Source organism: Oncorhynchus mykiss, chromosome 26 (assembly GCF_057628025.1).
Source record: "Oncorhynchus mykiss isolate SJ-2025 chromosome 26, ASM5762802v1, whole genome shotgun sequence".
Classification (NCBI taxonomy): domain Eukaryota; kingdom Metazoa; phylum Chordata; class Actinopteri; order Salmoniformes; family Salmonidae; genus Oncorhynchus; species Oncorhynchus mykiss.
Genome location: NC_143047.1, coordinates 39,165,629 through 39,188,039, shown reverse-complemented (window position 1 = coordinate 39,188,039; position 22,411 = coordinate 39,165,629). Strand labels below are relative to the sequence as shown.

The window sequence follows — 22,411 nt, the reverse complement described above, 5'->3', positions numbered from 1 at the left end:
GGGTAATGAAGGATGCTAACAGCATGGAATCCCTGAGTGGGTAGTGAAGGATGCCAACAGCATGGAATCCCTGAGTGGGTAGTGAAGGATGCCAACAGCATGGAATCCCTGAGTGGAGGGTAGTGAAGGATGCCAACAGTATGGAATCCCTGAGTGGAGGGTAGTGAAGGATGCCAACAGTATGGAATCCCTGAGTGGAGGGTAGTGAAGGATGCCAACAGTATGGAATCCCTGAGTGGAGGGTAGTGAAGGATGCCAACAGTATGGAATCCCTGAGTGGAGGGTGGTGAAGGATGCCAACAGCATGGAATCCCTGAGTGGAGGGTGGTGAAGGATGCCAACAGCATGGAATCCCTGAGTGGAGGGTAGTGAAGGATGCCAACAGCATGGAATCCCTGAGTGGGTAGTGAAGGATGCCAACAGCATGGAATCCCTGAGTGGGTAGTGAAGGATGCCAACAGTATGGAATCCCTGAGTGGAGGGTAGTGAAGGATGCCAACAGTATGGAATCCCTGAGTGGAGGGTGGTGAAGGATGCCAACAGCATGGAATCCCTGAGTGGAGGGTAGTGAAGGATGCCAACAGCATGGAATCCCTGAGTGGAGGGTAGTGAAGGATGCCAACAGCATGGAATCCCTGAGTGGAGGGTAGTGAAGGATGCCAACAGCATGGAATCCCTGAGTGGAGGGTAGTGAAGAATGCCAACAGCATGGAATCCCTGAGTGGAGGGTAGTGAAGGATGCCAACAGCATGGAATCCCTGAGTGGAGGGTAGTGAAGGATGCCAACAGCATAGAATCCCTGAGTGGAGGGTAGTGAAGGATGCCAACAGCGTGGAATCCCTGAGTGGAGGGTAGTGAAGGATGCCAACAGCGTGGAATCCCTGAGTGGAGGGTATTTCTAATACAAGGCCTTGTTGAATTTCGTGGCTGATTATTGTTGAGCATGATTCACTCATCACCCTCTGAAGGAAACATTGAACCCACATGAACCCCTCAAAGATGCAACAGAGTCATACTCGGAGGAAAACATTTCCAGCTAATTATTCTGATTTGAGAGTAATCCAACAATGCCTTCCTTAATGGTAAGTTTGAAGTTTAAAAGGATACTTTTGTATAAGAGAGCTTTCACCAGGTATTCGAGAATTCCTTACATTGCTTACTGTAGCAGTGAATTTCCACAGGCTATGAGAAAAACGTCTTTCTACCTCAAAGAAGCAAGTCTCAAATGGGGTAATTTCGATCCACACAGTAACAACGAGCTTCAATCACTCGACAGAACGTGGAAATCACTGCCACTCTTTTTATTTTTTTATTCTACTGTATTCATTGAACCATCCAGTCATCTTGTTCCATCTACTTTTACAGGAAATACTTTGACAGTTTCTTACTTTAACTAGTCCCGGTGGAACGCATATTTAAAACTTTAAATTGTATTGAATTTTTTAGCATATGCAAGGATCGACAGGAAAATCCCTCATTATGTTATTAATGTTTTCTGAATAATATTACCTGAATTTTCTTACTTAAACTGACTTAAGGGTCATGGAGTGATGCCATTACACATAATTCCATAGTGGAAGGAAAATTGGGTGGTAATGCTTGTCCAGATTGCATTTTATATCATGTCAAAGTTTTCAAAAAGTCTTTGATGTTTTTCTGTGATGTGCTCCTGTATACCTCTATGCGTATTTCTCTTGGCTCTCAAACCTTCTTCAGTTAAACCAGAAAGCAACCACATGATAATCGATTACAAATGGTTTGGATGAGTAAAGAATCTTAATGTAGAGACTATTCTTATTCTAATGCTTTGCTATTCAGTAGTTATAAAGTGTCTTCTGGCTCGCAAATCCTGCCGGCCAGAATCAATTATTAAACAGGACAGAATTAATTATTAACTCGTCATTAAAGTCAACCAAAAGGTACTTGAATATGCTCTCACCGAAATTCTGCAAAGGATGAAACGGTTTTTAATCAAGTTGCCCTCATCTGGAATATGACTCTCAGGGATCAAAGGCTGTGTAGTAATTCAGTAATTACATTGACTGCCTTAAAAAAGACCCTGTCAAATGGAGTGGAAAACTGATATGCTGCAAGGATTCTATGACTTATGAGAAGTAACCTCTGCATCGCCTATCCTTTTACACTCCTGGGAATTGGCCTGTATGGAGAGGGCTACATTGAAATGTTTCTCACAGAAGAAATATGGAATGCACAACCATGGTAGCAATGAAAAGGGAACAGTTTGGCATTTATGGGAACATTATTAGACTAAAGGTGAGGACAAAACAGTTCACCAAACACAAGACTGAATCCAAACACTACACTGTTGATTCGATGTGCATTTTAAATTAACTTGTACTTTTCTGTCGCATTTGTTCAAAACGAAATCTGAAAATGCTCTGGATACAGTCAGTAACATAAGAATATTCTTGGAGAATTTGGGGAAGGTGCAACATAAGACACAATAATGACAGGAGTTTGAGTGAGAAGTCTAATTGGCGTCTCCAAGTGGCCACAAACCTCTCCAAAGGGTGCACAGTTCCTAAGTTATTTCAACACACGTTTATGACTCAGTCTTCAACTATGAGGTGCTTTGTGATCTCTCCTAGCTGTGTCAATGAGGAATTAGAACACACACTCTTTGGAACACGGCCCAGCATCCGCGCCTTCACACAATTGCTGTTGTTGTCTAAACGATTCAAACACGATCCATTAAAAATCACGATCTGGGTCAGGTGGACATCATTTGAAAGCTTCTATTGCCAACATGACTAGCTAAATGATAAAATATGATCTTACAGTATTAGGCTTTCACACGGCAATTCAGAGAAGCAGGTGGTCATTTTGGTGCACATAGAATGGAGTCATGAGTGCATTCAGTTGCGTGGTCCATGGAACATTTTCTTTACAATACAACAAACACAGGCTCATTCTGTTCAGGGCAACCCGGGGTATAATGCCATAACATCTACATCAGACATAGTGATCCTAAATGTTGACACTACATATCATAAAACTAATAGATATATGAAGTGCACATCTGGAGTCAGAGGTGTTTGGCTTGCTTGTATTTCATTATGATTCTCAACTTTCAAAATACATTGAGTCATCTTAATTGACAGCATTTCCCTTACTCAGACAACAACGACAAACAAAACAACAGCTGTGAAGCGGAGAGCCTGAGCTCTGACGTCATGTATAGCATGTTACTGTACAGCCACTGAGCTCTGACGTCATGTATAGCATGTTACTGTACAGCCACTGACTTCTAATTTCGGCACTTATTGGTGTCCAAATCTGCCATTTTCAAACCGTGTAAAGGGATACTTTTGGCCTTTCCAAAGGGAGAAAGTTAATTGGCCATTTCGTCCAAGACAAGTCTGCTAATGTGTAACTGCCACTTTCAAAGGTGCCATGTTGAAACGCAGTATGACTTTCCGATTGGATACGTATTGAGTTAATTAGAATGAAGGGTAAATGGTTTGCATCCAAGTCCCAAATGGTTTTAGCCAAACGACAGAGCACTCAAGGGGAACTAAAGCAAAAGGCAATGTTGTGGGCTGATACTCTTTCGGTTTCCCAAGAGTGCCTCTAGGAATAAGACCATCTGTCTGCATCATGGCTGGCTGACTCACTGAAATAGGTTTTGGAAGAAGTTTCCCAAACTTTCTGTTCCTTTTCTTTCTGCCACCTATCTAACAGCGGTGTCCTGACAGTGGTGTTCTGAAGTTAGGAGGGCATTGCAATGGAGAGAGTCGCAGCTTAATCGCCAGGAGAGCAGAGGGCGATGACCAGACTCCACAAACATCCACAGCTTTTGACTGCAGCATAAATACTGTTCTGGCCGAACTGGTTATTTAATTATGTCACTGAATATTGACTATTCAATCACTATTCTGAATGGCAGTGAAGGCTATGATTTAGGAAATGGATATTCAGCCGGCAGATCCAAAGGTTAACGCTGCAATATGTAACTTTTTGGGCGTCCGGATAAAATTGATATAGAAATAGGAGTTATAGATCTGTCATTCTCATTGGAGGCAAGTCTGAGAAGCTGCAGGACTGTTCTTTATGTGCTATTTCTATGCTTCTCGTTTTGTTTTTGCGTATTTTACTTTCGGTTTTGTACATCAGCTTCAAACAGCTGAAAATACAATATTTTTGGTTATGTCAAATATATTTCACAACGGCTTAGATGGTACAATGATTCTCTACACTTGCTTGTTTTGTCACATAAACTGAAATTAGGCGAACTATTAGAATTTTAGCAACTAGGAAAGGGCAGAGCGATTTCTGCATAGCACATCTTTTAAGTTAGTTATTTTTTTCCCTCATCAAACTACACATGTGACAATGTGAAAAGCAAATTTAATACAAATAAAAAACAGATATACCTTTAAGTATTCGGACACTTTGCTATGAGACTTGAAATTGAGCTCTGGTTCATCCTGTTTCCATTGATCAGACTTGAGATGTTTCTACAGCTTGATAGGAGTCCACCTGTGTTAAATTCAATTGATTGGACATGATTTGGAAAGGCACACACCTGTCTATATAAGGTCCCAAAGTTGACAGTGCATGTCAGAGCAAAAACCAAGCCATGAGGTCGAAGAAATTGTCCGTAGAGCTCAGAGACAGGATTGTGTGGAGGCACAGACCTGGGGAAGGGTACCAAAACATTTCTGAGCATTGAAGGTCCACAAGAACACAGTGGCCTCCATCATTCTTAAATTGAAGAAGTTTCGAACCACCAAGACTCTTCCTAGAGCTGGCTGGTTGGCCAAACTGAGCAATTGGGGGAAGAGGTCCTTGGTCAGGGAGGTGACGAACAACCCGATGGTCACTCTTACAGAGCTCCAGAGTTCCTCTGTGGAGATGGGAGAATCTTCCAGAAGGACAACCATCTCTGCAGCACTCCATCAATCAGGCCTTTATGGTAGAGTGGCCAGACGGAAGCCACTCCTCAGTAAAATGCACATGATAGACCACTTGGAGTTTGCTAGAAAGCACCTAAAGGACTCTCAGACCATGAGAAACAAGATTATCTGGGCTGATGAAACCAAGACTGAACTCTTTGGCCTGAATAGCAAGCTTCACATCTGGAGGAAACCTGGCACCATCCCTACGGTGAAGCATGGTGGTGGCAGCATCATGCTGTGGGGATGTTTTTTAGCGGCAGGGACTGGGAGACTAGTCAGGATCGAGGGAAAGATGAACGGAGCAAAGTACAGAGAGATCCTTAATGAAAACCTGCTCCAGAGCACTCAGGGCCTCAGACTGCGGCTGAAGGCTCACTTTCCGACAGGACAATAACCCTAAGCACACAGCCAAGACAATGCAGGAGTGGCTTTGGGACAAGTCTCTGAGTGGCCCAGCCAGAGCACGGACTTGAACCCGATCAAACATCACTGAAGAGACCTGAAAATAGCTGTGCAGCGATGCTCCCCATCCAGACAAAGCTTGAGAGGATCTGCAGAAAAGAATGGGAGAAACTCCCCAAGTACAGGTGTGCCAAGCTTTGTGTCATGCCCAAGACGACTCAATGCTGTAATCGCTGCCAAAGGTGCTTCAACAAAGTACTGAGTAAAGGGTCTGAATACTTATGCAAATGCAAAATTTACATTTAAAAATTGTAGAAGTTAGCAAAAATGTGTAAAAAACTGTTTTTGCTCTGTCATTATGGGGTATTGATTGTAGATTGTGGTGAGGGAAACAGTTTAATCCATTTTAGAATAAGACTAACGCAGCAAAATATGGATAAAATCAAGAGGTGTGTGTGTACACAGTACCAGTCAAAAGTTTGGACACACCTACTCATTCAAGGGTTTTTCTTTATTTTTACTATGTTCTACATTGTAGAATGATAGTGAAGACATAAACTATGAAATAACATACTGAATCATGTAGTAACACAAACATTATTAAACAAATCGAAATATATTTTAGATTCTTAAAAGTAGCCACCCTTTGCCTTGACAGCTTTGCACACTCTTGGTATTCTCTCAACCAGCTTCAACTGGAATGTTTTTCCAGCAGTCTTGAAGGAGTTCCCACATTTTCCTTCACTCTGCGGTCCAACTCATCCCAAACATTCTCAATTTGAGGTCGGGTGATTGTGGAGGCCAGGTCATCTGATGCAGCACTCCATCACTCTCCGTCTTGGTCAAATAGCCCTTACACAGCCTGGAGGTGTGTTGGGTAATTGCCCTGTTAAAAAACAAATGATAGTCCCACTAAGGGCAAACCAGATGGGATGGCATATCGTTGCAGAATGCTGTGGTAGCCATGCCGGTTAAGTGTGCCTTGAATTCTAAATAAATCACAGACAGTGTCACCAGCAAAGCACCATCACACCTCCGCCTCCATGCTTCACGGTGGGAACCACGCATGCGGAGATCATCCGTTCACCTACTCATCCGTTCACCTATTCACAAAGACACGGTGGTTAGATCCAAAAATCTCACATTTGGACTCATCAGACCAATGGAACGATTTCCACCTGTCTAATGTCCATTGCTCGTGTTTCTTGGCCCAAGGAAGTTTCTTATTCTTATTGGTGTCCTTTAGTAGTGGTTTCTTAGCAGCAATTCAACCATGAAAGCCGGATTTCACGCAGTCTCCTCTGAACAGTTGATGTTGAGATGTCTGTTACTTGAACTCTGTGAAGCATTTATTTGGGCTGCAATTTCTGAGGCTGGTAACTAATGATGTTATCCTCTGCAGCAGATGTAACTCTGGGTCTTCTTTTCCTGTGGCGGTCCTCATGAGAGCCATTTTCATCATAGTTCTTGATGGTTGTTGGGACTGAACTTGAAGAAACTTTCAAAGTTCTTAAAATGTTCCCAGATTGATTGACCTTCATGTCCTAAAGGAATGATGGACTGTCGTTTCTCTTTGCTTATTTGAGCTGTTCTTGCCATAATATGGACTTGGTATTTTACCAAATAGGGTTATCTTCTGTATACCACCCCCTACCTTGTCACAACACAACTGATTGGCTCAAATGCATTAACGAGGAAAGAAAATGTACTTTTAACAAGGCAGCTTCATTAAATAGTACCCCGCAAAACACCAGACTCAACGTCAACAGTGAAGAGGCGACTCCGGGATGCTGTCCTTCTAGACGGAGTTCCTCTGTCCAGTGTCTGTGTTCTTTTTCCCATCTTAAACTTTTTATTGGCCAGTCTGAGATATTGCTTTTTCTTTGCGACTCTGCCTAGAAGGCCAGCATCCCAGAGTCGTTTCTACACTGTTGACATTGAGACTTGGATTAGCTAACACATCGTGCCATTGGAACACAGGAGTGTAACAATGTCTACACTGTATTTCTGATCAATTTGATGTTATTTTAATGGACAAAAAAAAAGTGCTTTTCTTTCAAAAACAAGGATATTTCTCAGTGACCCCAAACTTTTGAATGGTAGTGTACATCCAACATCTGTACTTGGCTTGAGCCTCTGTATTTATTCAGTCTCTTCCTGGAAGCTCTCGCAGTTGGCATATTAATGAGTTCCAGTGGGCCTGTCCCATCCACTTACAGTTAACAATCAATGTCTTTTCAGTGTTTCCAGTGTTACAGTATAGTCCTATGCTGCAATTATATAAGGGACATGGAAGGCTACATACACTTTTTTATGATATTTTACAGGCAATGGCAGACCACTAAATGGATAAGATTCTACTAAGGTTAGGTTATGTTTGATGTCCAGCCTCTTGTCGTACTGAAGTTGTCTGCTAAGACTGGGTATGTGTCCTTTGAGAGGTATTCAGAGCAGTCTGTTAGCCAAGACTGAGTATGTGTCCTTTGAGAGGTATTCAGAGCAGTCTGTTAGCCAAGACTGGGTGTGTGTCCTTTGAGAGGTATTCAGAGCAGTCTGTTAGCCAAGACTGGGTATGTGTCCTTTGAGAGGTATTCAGAGCAGTCTGTCAGCCCAGACTGGGTGTGTGTCCTTTGAGAGGTATTCAGAGCAGTCTGTTAGCCAAGACTGAGTATGTGTCCTTTGAGAGGTATTCAGAGCAGTCTGTCAGCTAAGGCTGGGTATGTGTCCTTTGAGAGGTATTCAGAGCAGTCTGTCAGCCCAGACTGGGTATGTGTCCTTTGAGAGGTATTCAGAGCAGTCTGTCAGCCAAGACTGGGTGTGTGTCCTTTGAGTTATTCAGAGTATCTATGTCCCCGAGTAGAAAAGTCTCAATTAGTCCTTTGTCTGCAACGCAACCAGAGGTCAAAGGGGTTATCTGACCCCACTCTTGTGTGCTTGCATTATGCAAATGTTTCACAGATATTCCGGTGTCAACTGTCCTATCTGTTATGTGTTTGTAGCATTTACTCTCTACCTCAGGATATAGGGCACATTTGCCCTAGCCAGTGACGGGAGAGATAATGCAATAATGAGAGCATTGCGTAACTGTTTAAAGGGCATTTTTAAGACAGCAGGTGCCCCAAAATATTACTCCCTGACGGCTTCTTGTGAATATGGTTTATTTTGTTATTTGTTTCTTGGGGGTTTTCATCCATAATGCATTGTTTGCTAGCTGATGAATATGTTTATTTTGACATTTTAGTCATTTATCAGACATTCTTATCCAGAGAGACTTACAGTTGCATTCATCTGAAAATAGCTATGTGGGACAACCACATATCACAGTCATAGTAAGTACAGGTTTTCCTCAAAGTGGCAATCAGCAAAGTCAGAGCTACTAAGGAGGGGGAGGGGGGGGGGGGCTATATTTCCAATCTGGCATTGTCAAGACAGATGCACTGTTTATTCTTTCCTTTTCAATTCGCTGCAATTATTTGTTGAGTAGATACTCAAGACACTTGAGAGAGAGCTGTCTTGATCACTCTGAATCAGACCGGACCTATTCTATACTGAACAAAAATATAAATCAAACATGCAACAATTTCAACGATTTTACCCTCTTACGGTTCATATATGGAAATCAGTCAATTTAAATGAATGAATTAGGCCCTAATCTATGGATTTCACATGACTGGGCAGGGGCGCAGCCAAGGGTGCACCTGGGAGACATAGGCCCACCCACATGGGAGCCAGGCCGACCCACTGGGGAGCTAGGCTCAGCCAATCAGAATGAGTTTTTCCTCACAAAAGGGCATTATTACAGACAGAAATACTGCTCAGTTTCATCAGCTGTCCGAGTAGCTGGTCTCAGACGATCCAGCAGGTGAAGAAGCCGGATGTGTAGGTCCTGGGCTGGTGTGGTTACACGTGGTCTGCGGTTGTGAGGCCGGTTGGACGTACTGCCAAATTCTCTAAAACAATGTTGGAGGTGGCTTATGGTAGAGAAATGATCATTCAATTTTCTGGCCACAGCTCTGGTCGACATTCCTGCAGTCAGCATGCCAATTGTACACTCCCTCAACTTGAGACATCTGTGGCGTTGTGTGAAAAATAACTGCACATTTTAGAGTGCCCTTTTATTGTCCCCAGCACAAGGTGCACCTGTGTGATGATCATGCTGTTTAAACAGCTTCTTGATATGCCACATCTGTCAGGTGGATGGATTATCTTGGAGAAATGCTCACTTAAAGGAATGTAAACAAATTTGTGCACAAGATTTGAGAGAAAGACGATTTTTGTACGAATGGAACACTTTACATGTTGCGTTTTATATTTCTGTTCAGTATAGTTGGTTATTGTTTTCAGTGTCTGCTCTGCTTGCTATTTACTCAACCAGCATCTTTCCTGATAAGTGATGATCGCACAGAATGCTAATGTTGTTCACTTTCAGCCTGACTTACCCCACGTGGACTGAGGAAGAGGTTGCTTAAGTTCCTTGGTACTCTGCATTAGGGCTTAGAGAGAGCAGCATCTTGTAGTCAGGCTATTGAACTTCTGAAAGTCTTCACAGATGTGGGGCATGTAAGTCAGTATGAAGAAAACAAAACTACTGAAGCACCCCACTGTTTAGATGTTCTCAGTGATCATTGCTGAGGATCCCCCTTAGCTTGGGGAGAAGTGAACAACATGCTGCTAGTATTCATCTCATCTTTCTCATAGAAAATGAGTTTCTGCCCAGCGTGTCTAGGGCAGTCCCAATAGGCCCAGTGTTTATATAGGACTTTTGCCAATACTCCAAGTATAAATCTTCATAATCCCACCCTGGAGGAAAGACAAATTGTTCATTATCATTAGTTGTGGCTTATGTAATGTACTGTAGGCTCTCTCCTGTAAATGCTTGTATATGCTGTGTTTAAACTCCTTCAGAGTTTGATCCCAGGTTTAAAAAGGGGCCAAAAAAGATCCGAAATTACCTCAGTCTTGCCTCACTGGTTCCCAACTTTTGATTGGTCTAGAGGAGCAGCTAATTACTTATTTGGTATTGACCACAGCATTGCGATTCACTGTCTACCAGGCGTGCAGTCCAGTTTTAGAATTTGGAGACGAGATGACAACTTGGGATTTTGTACGTGTTAAATTGGAATAACTCATGCCAGTTGGGGCATCTGTATGCCTCTGAGTGCATGTGTCATTCATTACTATGATTGAAGACTGGCATGATGTGGCTGAATTCACAAAGATAATTACAAATTAGACTTCATGGAACGACCCTTTTTTGTTTTGTTCACTCGTTTATTAAATGAGTTTAAGGTCAAAACCTAAGAATATCTCATGACTGCACGGCCAGGCACGACTCCAACACCATCATTAAGTTTGCCGATGACACAATAGTGGTAGGCCTGATCACCGTATGGTGCAAGTACAACAACCACTCCCTCAACGTGATCATGACAAATTAGATGATTGTGGACTACAGGAAAAAGAGGACCAAGCACGCGCCCATTCTCCTCGACGGGGCTGTAGTGGAACAGGTTGAGAGCTTCGAGTTCCTTGGCATCCACAACACCAACAATCTAACATGATCCAAGCACACCAAGACAGTCGTGAAGAGGGCACGACAAAGCCTATTCCCCCTTAGGAGAATGAAAAGATTTGGCATGGGTCCTGAGATCCTCAAAAATGTCTACAGCTGCACCATCAAGAGCATCCTGACGAGTTGCATCACTGCCTGGTATGGCAATTGCTCGGCCTCCGACAGCATAACACTACAGAGGGTAGTGTGTACAGCCCAGTACATCACTGGGGCTAAGCTTCCTGTCATCCAGGACCTCTATACCAGGCAGTGTCAGAGGAAGGACCTAAAAATGGTCAAAGACTCCAGCCTTCCTAGTCATAGACAGTTCTCTCTGCTACCACACGGCAAGTGGTACCGGAGCACCAAGTTTAGGTCCAAGAGGCTTCTAAACAGATTCTACCCCCAAGCCATAAGACTCCTGAATATCTAATCAAATGGCTTCCCAGACTATTTGCACTGCCCCCCCCCCCCCTATTTTACGCTGATGCTCTCTGTTATTATCTATGCATAGTCACTTTAATAACTCTACCTACATGTACATATTACTTCAATTACCTCGACTAACCGGTGCCCCCACACATTGACTCTGTACCGGTACCCTCTAAATATAGTCTCTCTATTGTTATTTTACTGCTGCTCTTTAATGATTAACTTTTTATTTTATTTCTTAAAACGGAATTGTTGGTATTTCACTGTAAGGTCTACATCTGTTGTATTCTGCGTGTGTGACAAGTCAAATTTGATTTGAATGGGCAAGTTAGTGGAAAATAATCCTCGGAATACTTATTAGAATTTCTGTTTGTGATTTATTTTTCCTATAGTATAATGATGATGACCAATTGTCTACAATGAATCTTCTGCCATGGAAGGCAACATGTGGACAATTAACATCCCACTGTAAATCATGGGTTTGGAGAGACCATTTAGCAGTATAGATTAATGCAGGATGAGGCCTACCCTGGTAACAAGCTGCACCAAATTCCGATGTGTTGACATCTGCTCAGGCACCATCTTTTTATTCACAAGAGACCTCCCGTATTAAATGAGACGCCTCTGCGATTAATTCAGTTTTAGGCCATTTGAGGTTGGAATTTGAGCACAGATGGTCTTGCTTCTCTATACAGTCTTCAAATTCTATGAACAATCTTGAAGTGACTAAGAGCCTGTCTCTTTAGCGGGTACTCATAGGAGTATTGCAATTTAACTATAAGTGGGTTCAAAAAAATTTAGCCTTCTGGAGATTGGAGGCTCGATTTGAATTTCACAAATGCAGGATATTTAATGTGTGTGTGCTGGCATCATTCTTCTTGCCTGAAGAATGTTAAGTTGTTTCCTTCCATTTCACTACACAGACTAACCTATTTCTTTACTTTATCATTCAGTGCTCAACACACTGCCCCCCTGTGCCCTTTTATATAGGAATTTAGATGATAAAAAGTAACGTCACAAAACTAACAAATCTATTTAATTCAACTTTAATTCAACGACCCCACATTGCATGCTGTTTTTCATTATAACAAGGACAAAAAAAAGCAATTACAATAACTGTAGCTGAATGGCTCTACTAAAGTGTATCTTTGACTAAGTCAATTATTTTTTTCTAAAGAATCGCACCGAACTGTGATGTCATTATCCTGAAGCATCTTTGTCCTCTGTTATAACCATGATGGCTTAATGGCTTTCTTCTTTGGAATACTGAGCCGTGGTGAATTCTTGGTATTTCTATGTAGGCGGCTGATGACATGCCTCCTACTGTAGTTGGACTGTAGTCTGCTTGTACACAGTACTCTCTGACTCTCCTCTGGTTTGTTATTAGATTATCCCATATAAACTGATGTGGATAGCAGAGATGACTTTTATGCCAAATGGCCTTTCAAGAGATCATTGCCTTGCCTTGGAAGACTGTCTTTGCACCTCGTCGACTTGATGTCCTAGCTTTGCCAAGTGACTTGTGTTCACACAGATTTCAGATTAAATATGAACTGAGTAATACCAAGCATTAGGAATACCTTCCTAATATTAAGTTGCACCTGCTTTTGCCCACAGAACAGCCTCAATTTGACAAGGTATGGACTCTACAAGGCGTTCCACAGGGATTCTGGCCCATGTTGACTCCAGTGCTTCCCACAATTGTCAAGTTGGCTAGATGTCTTTTGCGTGGTGGACCATTCTTGATACACACTGGAAACTGTTTAGTGTGAAAAACCCAGCAGCTTTGCAGTTCTTGACACAAACCGGTGCGCCTGGTACCTACTACCATACCCCGTTCAAAGGCACTTACATCTTTTGTCTTGCTCATTCACTGTCTGAATGGCACACATACACAATCCATGTCTCAAGGCTTAAAAATAATTTTTTTATCCATCTCTTCCACTTCATCTACACTGATTTGAAGTGGATTTAACAACTGACCTCAATAAGGGATCATAGCTTTCACCTGGATTCACCTGGTCAGTGTATGTAATGGAAAGAGCAGGTGTTCTTAATGTTTTGTATACTCAGTGTAGATGACATATTCTGTCTCTGGCGCAATGTAACCTCGTTTAGACTGTCTGGATAAGTAGTTCCCTCTTTCCCCAATTATAGTGGAGTAAATCTGAAATAGAGATTGGCATTGCTCTGTGTTTATCATATCAGAACATGATAGTTTACTATAGTGGTCACTGAATGTTTCATTTCCTATCATAGCAGGGGTCCGTTTACGATATCTTATGCAGTATTCACAAGTTTAAGTGCATTACACCTGGTGAGTTCTGAGTATAAAATGACTGGTTCCCACCCTTCAGGTCATTGTTCTGACTTTCCCAGGAAAGCCCAGGGGTTGTATTCAAGCCGCGTAGGAGTGTAGATATACATTTCTTTTATCAACATACTGCTACGAGCAAAATGTTGTGAGCTTCATTCTGCAGAATCCATTATGTGAGGGACCTGTGGTTCACCTAATTAATACATCAGACATGCTCCTGAACATCCCTCTAATCTACGTCTCTGTTAGCCTCCCCCTCCCTCTCCCACGGGCTTGCCGTGCCTCCCCTCCCTCTCCCAGGGGTTGCCGTGCCTCCCCCTCCCTCTCCCAGGGGTTGCTGTGCCTCCCCTCCCTCTCCCAGGGTTTGCCTGCCTCCCCCTCCCTCTCCCAGGGGTTGCCGTGCCTCCCCCTCCCTCTCCCAGGGTTTGCCGTGCCTCCCCCTCCCTCTCCCAGGGTTTGCCGTGCCTCCCCCTCCCTCTCCCAGGGTTTGCCGTGCCTCCCCCTCCCTCTCCCAGGGTTTGCCGTGCCTCCCCCTCCCTCTCCCAGAGTTTGCCGTGCCTCCCCCTCCCTCTCCCAGGGTTTGCCGTGCCTCCCCCTCCCTCTCCCAGGGTTTGCCGTGCCTCCCCCTCCCTCTCCCAGGGTTTGCCGTGCCTCCCCCTCCCTCCCCCAGGGGTTGCCGTGCCTCCCCCTCCCTCTCCCAGGGGTTGCTGTGCCTCCCAGGGGTTGCTGTGCCTCCCCCTCCCTCTGCCAGAGGTTGCTGTGCCTCCCCCTCCCTCTCCCAGGGGTTGCTGTGCCTCCCCCTCCCTCTCCCAGGGGTTGCTGTGCCTCCACCTCCCTCTCCCAGGGGTTGCTGTGCCTCCCTCTCCCAGGGTTTGAAGTGCCTCCCCCTCCCTCTGCCAGAGGTTGCTGTGCCTCCCCCTCCCAGGGGTTGCTGTGCCTCCCCCTCCCAGGGGTTGCTGTGCCTCCCCCTCCCTCTGCCAGGGTTTGTCAGTCACGGTGTATGTCAGCTAGCAGACAAAGCCATCTCACTGGCCCATGCAGGAAGGACCAGCAGAGGTGAGAGGTGGGCCCCTGCTCAGATGGGTTGGAAGCCCTGAGGGGGAGTAGAGGCTAATGACGGGGAGAAAGATGAGAGGAACAGATAAATTGGTCTCGCCCCCTCAGGGGGTTTCCTTCTTGTCTTGTCTCCTCACAGCGGTTCGCTAGATTTGAGACTTGTTCTGGCCATGAGGTGTGACGTGAGGGATGTTGTCTCGGGGAGCTGTGAGTCGAGCAGGAGACAAAGATGGACAATAAAGTTTCTGTTCTCCATTCAGACAAGTCCCAGCTTGCTAGACCGAAGTTTGAGGATCATTAGAAATTTCTTTGTGTTTTAAACTGCTGTAAACATTGACTTACAGTAACTACCTTTGCAAAATCTCAAGTAACCCTAATATTGCTGGGTATAAAATGTATAGTAATGTCTATAATTCATCATTAAGAATGACACGTTCTAAAGTGAATAGCAGTATAATGTATTAGCCTAACATTCATTTATATTCAGTCTTTTAATAATCATCCATGTTTCCAGAATTGAATTGCAGTGGTAATTTGACACCCCATAATGCCTGTGGGGACATATGAGTGGTTCCAGAGCATCCAGATCCCAGTCTATGGTCTTGTAATTACTGGATATACTGTGCCTTCAGAAAGTATTCAGACCCCTTCACTTTTTCCACATTTTGTTACGTTACAGCCTTATTCTAAAATGGATTAAATAGTTCCCTTATCAATCTACACATAATGGCCCATCATGACAAATCAAAAACAGGTTTTTAGACATTTTTGCAAATGTATTCTAATTAAATAACTGATATCACATTTACTTAAGTATTCAGACTTTTTACTCAGTACTTTGTTGAAGCACCTTTGGCAGCGATTACAGCATTGATTTATCTTGGGTATGATGCTACAAGCTTGGCACACCTGTATTCGGGACGTTCTCCCAATCTTCTCTGCAAATCCTCTCAATCTCTGTCAGGTTGGATGGGGAGCATTGCTGCACAGCTATCTTCCTATTTCTCAGAGATGTTCGATCGGGTTTAAGTCCGGGCTCTGGCTTGGCAACTCAAACACATTCAGAGACTTGTCCCGAAGCCACTCCTGCATTGTCTTGGCTGTGTGCTTAGGGTTGCTGTCCTGTTGGAAGGTGAACCTTCACCACAGTCTGAGGTCCTGAGCGCTCTGGAGCAGGTTTTCATCAAGGATCTCTCTATACTTTGCTCCATTCATCTTTCCCTTGATCCTGACTAGTCTACCTTTTGCTGAAAAACATCCCCACAGCATGATGCTGCCATCACCATGCTTCACCTTAGGGATGGTGCCAGGTTTCCTCTAGACATGACGCTTGGCATTCAGGCTAAAGAGTTCAATCTTGGTTTCATCAGACCAGAGATCTTGTTACTCATGGTCAGAATCTTTAGGTGTCTTTTGGCAAACTCCAAGCGGGCTGTCATGTTTTTTGCTGAGGTGTGGCTTCCGTCTGGCCACTCTACCATTTCTGAGGATTTATTTTATTTTATTTCATACATTTTAGAATAACAAAATGTGGAAACCGTCAAGGGGTCTGAATACTTTCCAAATGCATTGTAGATGTGTTTACTGCAACTCAGTTGACTGACCAACATTTACTGTAGGAATCTGCTTTGAAAGCTATTAATCAGTAATGTATCTTAAACTGTAGAAACATTTGACTTGTGTTCATGCCTGTGTGAGTTTCTGTTCTGAGACCTGCTGCTTGATGCGTGTCTGAGGATATGTCTGGGTGCTTTGGTGTGTGTCTGAGTTTTTGAGTTTTTGAGTTTACTGGTTATATCAGACATGGCTGTTGAGTCAGTCTTTATCAACTATCTAGGAAGCATTGAGTTTACTGGTTATATCAGACATGGCTGTTGAGTCAGTCTTTATCAACTATCTAGGAAGCATTGAGTTTACTGGTTATATCAGACATGGTTGTTGAGTCAGTCTTTATCAACTATCTAGGAAGCATTGAGTTTACTGGTTATATCAGACATGGCTGTTGAGTCAGTCGTTCTCAACTAACTAGGAAGCATTCAGTGTTCTGGCATGCCTCACAAGCTAGCACACAATATTGCATTTCACCACCTTTTGAGTTTACAACCAACATTTAACTGCCAAAATAAAGGAAACACTTGAGTAAATGAGGCATACAAAGTATATTGAAAGCAGGTGCTTCCACACTGGTGTGGTTCCTGAATTAATTAAGCAATTAACATCCCATCATGCTTAGGGTCATGTATAAAAATACCCAGTTGCCCATTATTTTGGCTACCATGGCTAGAAGAAGAGATCTCAGTGACTGAAAGAGGGGTCTCAAAGGAGCACAGGGGGTTTAAAGGATGTGTGTGTGTGTGTGTGTGTGTGTGTGTGTGTGTGTGTGTGTATGAAGTATACATGTCTGTCTGTCTCTGTTATACTGTGTTAGAATCTGTGTGGGTCTTTCTGTGTTTGGGGGGAGAGGGGGGGGTTCTGTGTGTTTTGGGGGGTCTTTCTGTGTGTTTTGGGGGGTCTTTCTGTGTGTGTGTGTGTGTGTGTGTGTGTGTGTGTTTCTAACAGCTGTTCCTGTGTATCCTTCTGGAATTCCAGGTGTCCAGCGACAGATTGTTCACTGTGTGGAGAGGACCTCTGGGATAGTAGAAGAGGGCTACTGTGACCCGACGACCCGTCCTGACGATAAACGAGCCAGCTGCAATGAGGAGCTTTGCCCAGCCATGTGAGTTTTCCCCCAGGACCAGATTTATACTGGGACAAGACCCACTGTAGGGCTTGCATGCTCTCTCACACACACACACCTTTGTAAACACACACACACGTACATGCACACACACGCACATACACACAAATCATACATGCGTTCATAAACACACCAGAAAGGTCTCCCGAGTGGCGCAGTGGTCTAAGGCACTGCATCGCAATGCTAGCTGTGCTGCTAGAGAGATTCTGGGTTTGAGTCCAGGCTCTGTCACAGCTGGACACGACCGGGAGAACCATGGGGCGGCGCACAATTGGCCCAGCATCGTCCAGGTTAGGTGAGGGTTTGGCCAGCAGGGATGTCCTTGTCCCATCGCGCTCTAGCGACTCCTGTGGCGGGCCGGGCGCAGTGCACGCTGACACGGTCGCCAAGTGTTTCCTGCGACACATTGGTGCGGCTGGCTTCCGGGTTAAGTGGGCATTGTGTCAAGAAGCAGTGCGGTTTGGTTGGGTTGTGTTTCGGAGGACGCACGGCTCTCGACCTTCGCCTCTCCCAAGTCCATACGGGAGTTGCAGCGATGAGACAAGACCATAACTACCAATTGAATACCACGAAATTGGGGGGGAGGGAGGGGGAAGGGGTAAAAAAAATATTTGAATAATTAACACACCAGAAAGAATACACCCTCTCAAACATGCACTACGCATAAACACACACACACATTACACTTTCTGTCTGTCTTTCTTCGTGACCATTCCATTCAGATGGTGGGTGGGCGAGTGGCAGAAGTGCTCGGCCACGTGCGGTGAGAAGGGCTTGGCCAAGAGGACGGTGCTGTGCATCCAGGCCGTGGGTCTGGAGGAGAACAGAGCCCTGCAGCCCTCTGAATGTCACCACATACCCAGGCCTGAGTCAGCGGCGCCTTGTAACACTCATGTCCCCTGCCCCGCGGACTGGTCCACAGGCAACTGGTCTGAGGTGAGGAGGCCATTCAGGGGAATGTGATACGGCTCCAGCAGTGACTCACACAGAGAAGGGAGAGGCTAAGGAAGGAAAGGAACATCTGGTCTCGTCTTGTTTAATGTGGAAAATGCTGAATTTTCTGCACTGGGAGTACAAGTTGAAACAGAGGCTAGTTTAACTCTGGTTCCACGATATTTGAGTGGAGTAGACATGGGAAAGATTTTGAGGAAGCAGCTAACACACTATGTATAACCTAATTCAAATGTATACGAACTTAATTGTAAGTGAAAACTCTTATGAGCACCATGAAGAGGAGAGGAGGTGGACAGGTCATGAGGGTAGAGGAGGTGGACAGGTCCTGAAGAGGAGAGGAGGTGGACAGGTCCTGAAGGGTAGATGAGGTGGACAGGTCATGAGGAGGTGGACAGGTCATGAAGAGGAGAGGAGGTGGACAGGTCCTGAAGGGTAGAGGAGGTGGACAGGTCCTGAAGAGGAGAGGAGGTGGACAGGGCCTGAAGGGTAGAGAAGGTGGACAGGTCATGAGGAGGTGGACAGGTCATGAAGGGTAGAGGAGGTGGACAGGTCAGGAAGGGTAGAGGAGGTGGACGGGTCATGAGGAGGTGGACAGGTCCTGAAGGGTAGAGGAGGTGGATAGGTCAGGAAGGGTAGAGGAGGTGGACAGGTCATGAGGAGGTGGGCAGGTCCTGAAGGGTAGAGGATGTGGACAGGTCAGGAAGGGTAGAGGAGGTGGACAGGTCAGGAAGGGTAGATGAAGGAGGTGGACAGGTCCTGAAGGGTAGAGGAGGTGGACAGGTCAGGAAGGGTAGAGGAAGGAGGTGGACAGGTCAGGAAGGGTAGAGGAAGGAGGTGGACAGGTCAGGAAGGGTAGAGGAAGGAGGTGGACAGGTCAGGAAGGGTAGAGGAGGTGGACGGGTCATGAAGAGTAGAGGAGGTGGACAGGTCAGGAAGGGTATAGGAGGTGGATAGGTCCTGAAGATTAGGTGTGTACAGGTCCTGAAGATTAGGTGTGTACAGGTCCTGAAGAGGTGAGGAGGTAGACAGGTCCTGAAGAGTAGGTTTGTACAGGTCCTGAAGAGTAGGTGTGTACAGGTTCTGAAGAGGTGAAGAGGTAGACAGGTCCTGAAGAGTAGGTTTGTACAGGTCCTGAAGGGTAGAGTAGGTGTGTACAGATCCTGAAGGGTAGAGGAGGTGGACAGGTCCTGAAGATTAGGTGTTTACAGGTCCTGAAGAGTAGGTGTGTACAGGTCCTGAAGAGGTGAGGAGGTAGACAGGTCCTGAAGAGTAGGTTTGTACAGGTCCTGAAGGATAGAGTAGGTGTGTACAGGTCCTGAAGGGTAGAGGAGGTGGACAGGTCCTGATGGGTAGGTGTGTACAGGTCCTGAAGATTAGGTGTGTACAGGTCCTGAAGATTAGGTGTGTACAGGTCCTGAAGAGTAGGTGTGTACAGGTCCTGAAGAGTAGGTGTTTACAGGTCCTGAAGAGTAGGTGTGTACAGGTCCTGAAGAGTAGGTGTGTACAGGTCCTGAAGAGTAGGTGTGTACAGTACCATGTTGTTTATAAAGTTGGCACTCTAACTGGTGTTTAGCAGTGGTGTAAATATAAAGCTGTGTTATCGATCAGTTACCAGTCTGTCCTAATCTGACCCTCCTCTGCTTCTCCCATAGTGCTCGCTGACGTGTGGTGGTGGTGTGCGGAGCCGAAAGGTTGTCTGTTCCAGAAACACAGGGGTGGACTGTGACCCCCGAAAGAATCCCAGTTCCCTTACTCCATGCTACCTCCAGGACTGTCCTCAGATCATCGACGTCTTCGGTGGCAGCAACGACTGGTCTGGCAGTGGTTCGTCAAGCAAGGAAATCAACGAAATCAACTCCATCCCTGACTCCAACCCCCTGCCCAAACACAGTACGACTAGAGCTCAGCCAAGGGCCCCTAACAATCTGAATAACATCATCCCCCACCCGAATCACATTGACAAGACTACTGACAACTCAGCCAAAAACAATGTACCGGTGGACGATTTTTACTACGACTACAACTTCATCAAATTCCACGAGGACATTTCCTACGACTTTGGCTTGGGGAACAACGGTAAAGACTTGGTGGATGATCCTGGACCAGATCCACAACAGGAGCCTAAGCCAAGTTCTAGTGCAGAAGAACATGTTTACAGAGAAACTACAACAGATCCTCCCACAGCTACCTCACCCATTTCTACCACTTTTAAGACGACTCCTTTCATTAGGGAAGTTGAGGAACCACAATACCCTAACCTGGACAATGCAGAGATTGATGGAAGACTACAGACGGAGAAACCTAATGAAGTAGAGCGAGAGGAGGAGGATTTACTCCTTTCAGAGGACTATTTTCTACCTGTTTCCACCACACCCTCAGCACCAGTTTTAGAGACCAGGTTTTCACAAAGCTGGAAAGAAACAAACGGTAATTTTGGTTGGCCTCATTACCTCAGCACTGCAGCCAGCCCAGTGCCCACTAGCATGGGAACCACTGAGAATACACCTGGGCCCCAGAGTGAAGAAAATGATGATGAAAACACTGACATTTATGTTCCTTTTGATGTGAAAGACAGCAATGTTGGTACAACCATCGAATGTACCACCACTGCCCCTGTCAGCCATGACTATGAAGATGGCACCGTACCCACAACGATGGTAGAAGAGGTGAAAGAAGTGGGTGTTTTGGACTACAATTCCCACCAGGAGACTGCAATTGGACTACAATCCCCTGGCTACCAAGATGAAAAGGAGAGCCCGCTTCCACCCCTGGATCCACCTTCCCCAGGACCTGTGTTTGAGTTTGAAACATACGAGGACAGCTTTTTCACCACAACCCTGTCCCAATGGGAGGCAACCACCTCTCTTCCATACGAGCCACCAGCCCCAGACTCCACTGGGGATTACAATGGCTTTTTCCCTGGTGAACCAGACTTTGATCAGCAGGACTTTGAAGTTGAGCCCAAAGCTGATAGCGAAGTCAATTTAGGGGTCACCGACAGTGACTTCACCGTGACCTCACGTCCTGTGCCTCAGGAGCCACATCTTCCACCCTCTCCTCCCCCACCTCTTTCCCATTCACTCTCAGGAAACCAGGAGAACATCAAACACAGCACATCAACAACTAGAAGTGACTCTCCTCCTACTACTTATCTGGAAGGAGACCCTCAGTCTCCACCTGGAAGTGACTCCCCCCCTTCCACTCATCTGGAAGGAGACCCTCAATCTCCACCTCCGTCAATGTTAGCAGAGACAGAGCCAGCCACAGCCCAGTTAGAGACAGACATTTCAGCACAGTCCTCCACGACTGGGCCAACTCCATCTAATGGGGCCAATGCGGGCCCTCCAGTCCCCTCCCCATACGGGTGGTCAGAGATTGACTACAATGAGATCCTCATCCCCCCCATGCTGAGATCCAGGGGCATGAACCCTTCCCTCACAAACCAGCCCCCAGTGGATGTCACCACAACCACTCCCCAGGATGGCACGAAACCCATGCCCCCCACCCAGTCCCCTGAGCCAGCCGTGCCCCCCACCCAGTCCTCTGAGCCAGCCATGCTCACTCTGCCAACCCATTCTCCCACCACACTCTGGTGGACACCAGAGCCTACCCCAGTGCCAAGCCCAGCTTCCACTCCAAACGCCACAGCTTCCTTCTGGAGACCCGGCAACTGGAGCGCAGTGAGTTGCACCACTCTCTATGCATTCCACACATTCTCCCTGGTGTAAATGTAGTGTGTGGGAGGAACAATGCCCAGCAGTGTGCCACTATTAATGTCCCCATCCCTTTAATATGCTGACATACTGTCACCCTGGCCTCAGGTTCCAACATAAACAACCCAACTCTCCTATCATGTTGAATGGCTGCTCTCTGACCTTTTCAGATTGCCAGCAGGGAAATATATCAGCCCGACAGGTCATGACACAGTGAATGCCACTTTCTGTCTGTGTTTTAACAGTGAAATCAAATGTGACTTGCACTCTCTCTCAAAGTCAACCACATTCACTCTGTACAGAAACACAGAACAGTCTCGTAATTCCATT

General features: G+C 45.5%; 1 protein-coding gene across 1 annotated transcript in view; it reads left to right on the top strand.

Annotated features, from left to right (window-relative positions):
- adamts7 (ADAM metallopeptidase with thrombospondin type 1 motif 7) overlaps nt 1-22,411 on the top strand; it is a 172,360-nt gene that overhangs the window by 108,502 nt on the left and 41,447 nt on the right. The window contains exons 17-19 of the mRNA XM_090223052.1: nt 17,267-17,393; nt 18,137-18,350; nt 20,021-22,048. Coding sequence (XP_090079178.1) covers nt 17,267-17,393; nt 18,137-18,350; nt 20,021-22,048 — 2,369 coding nt within the window. The remainder of the gene's footprint in view (nt 1-17,266; nt 17,394-18,136; nt 18,351-20,020; nt 22,049-22,411) is intronic.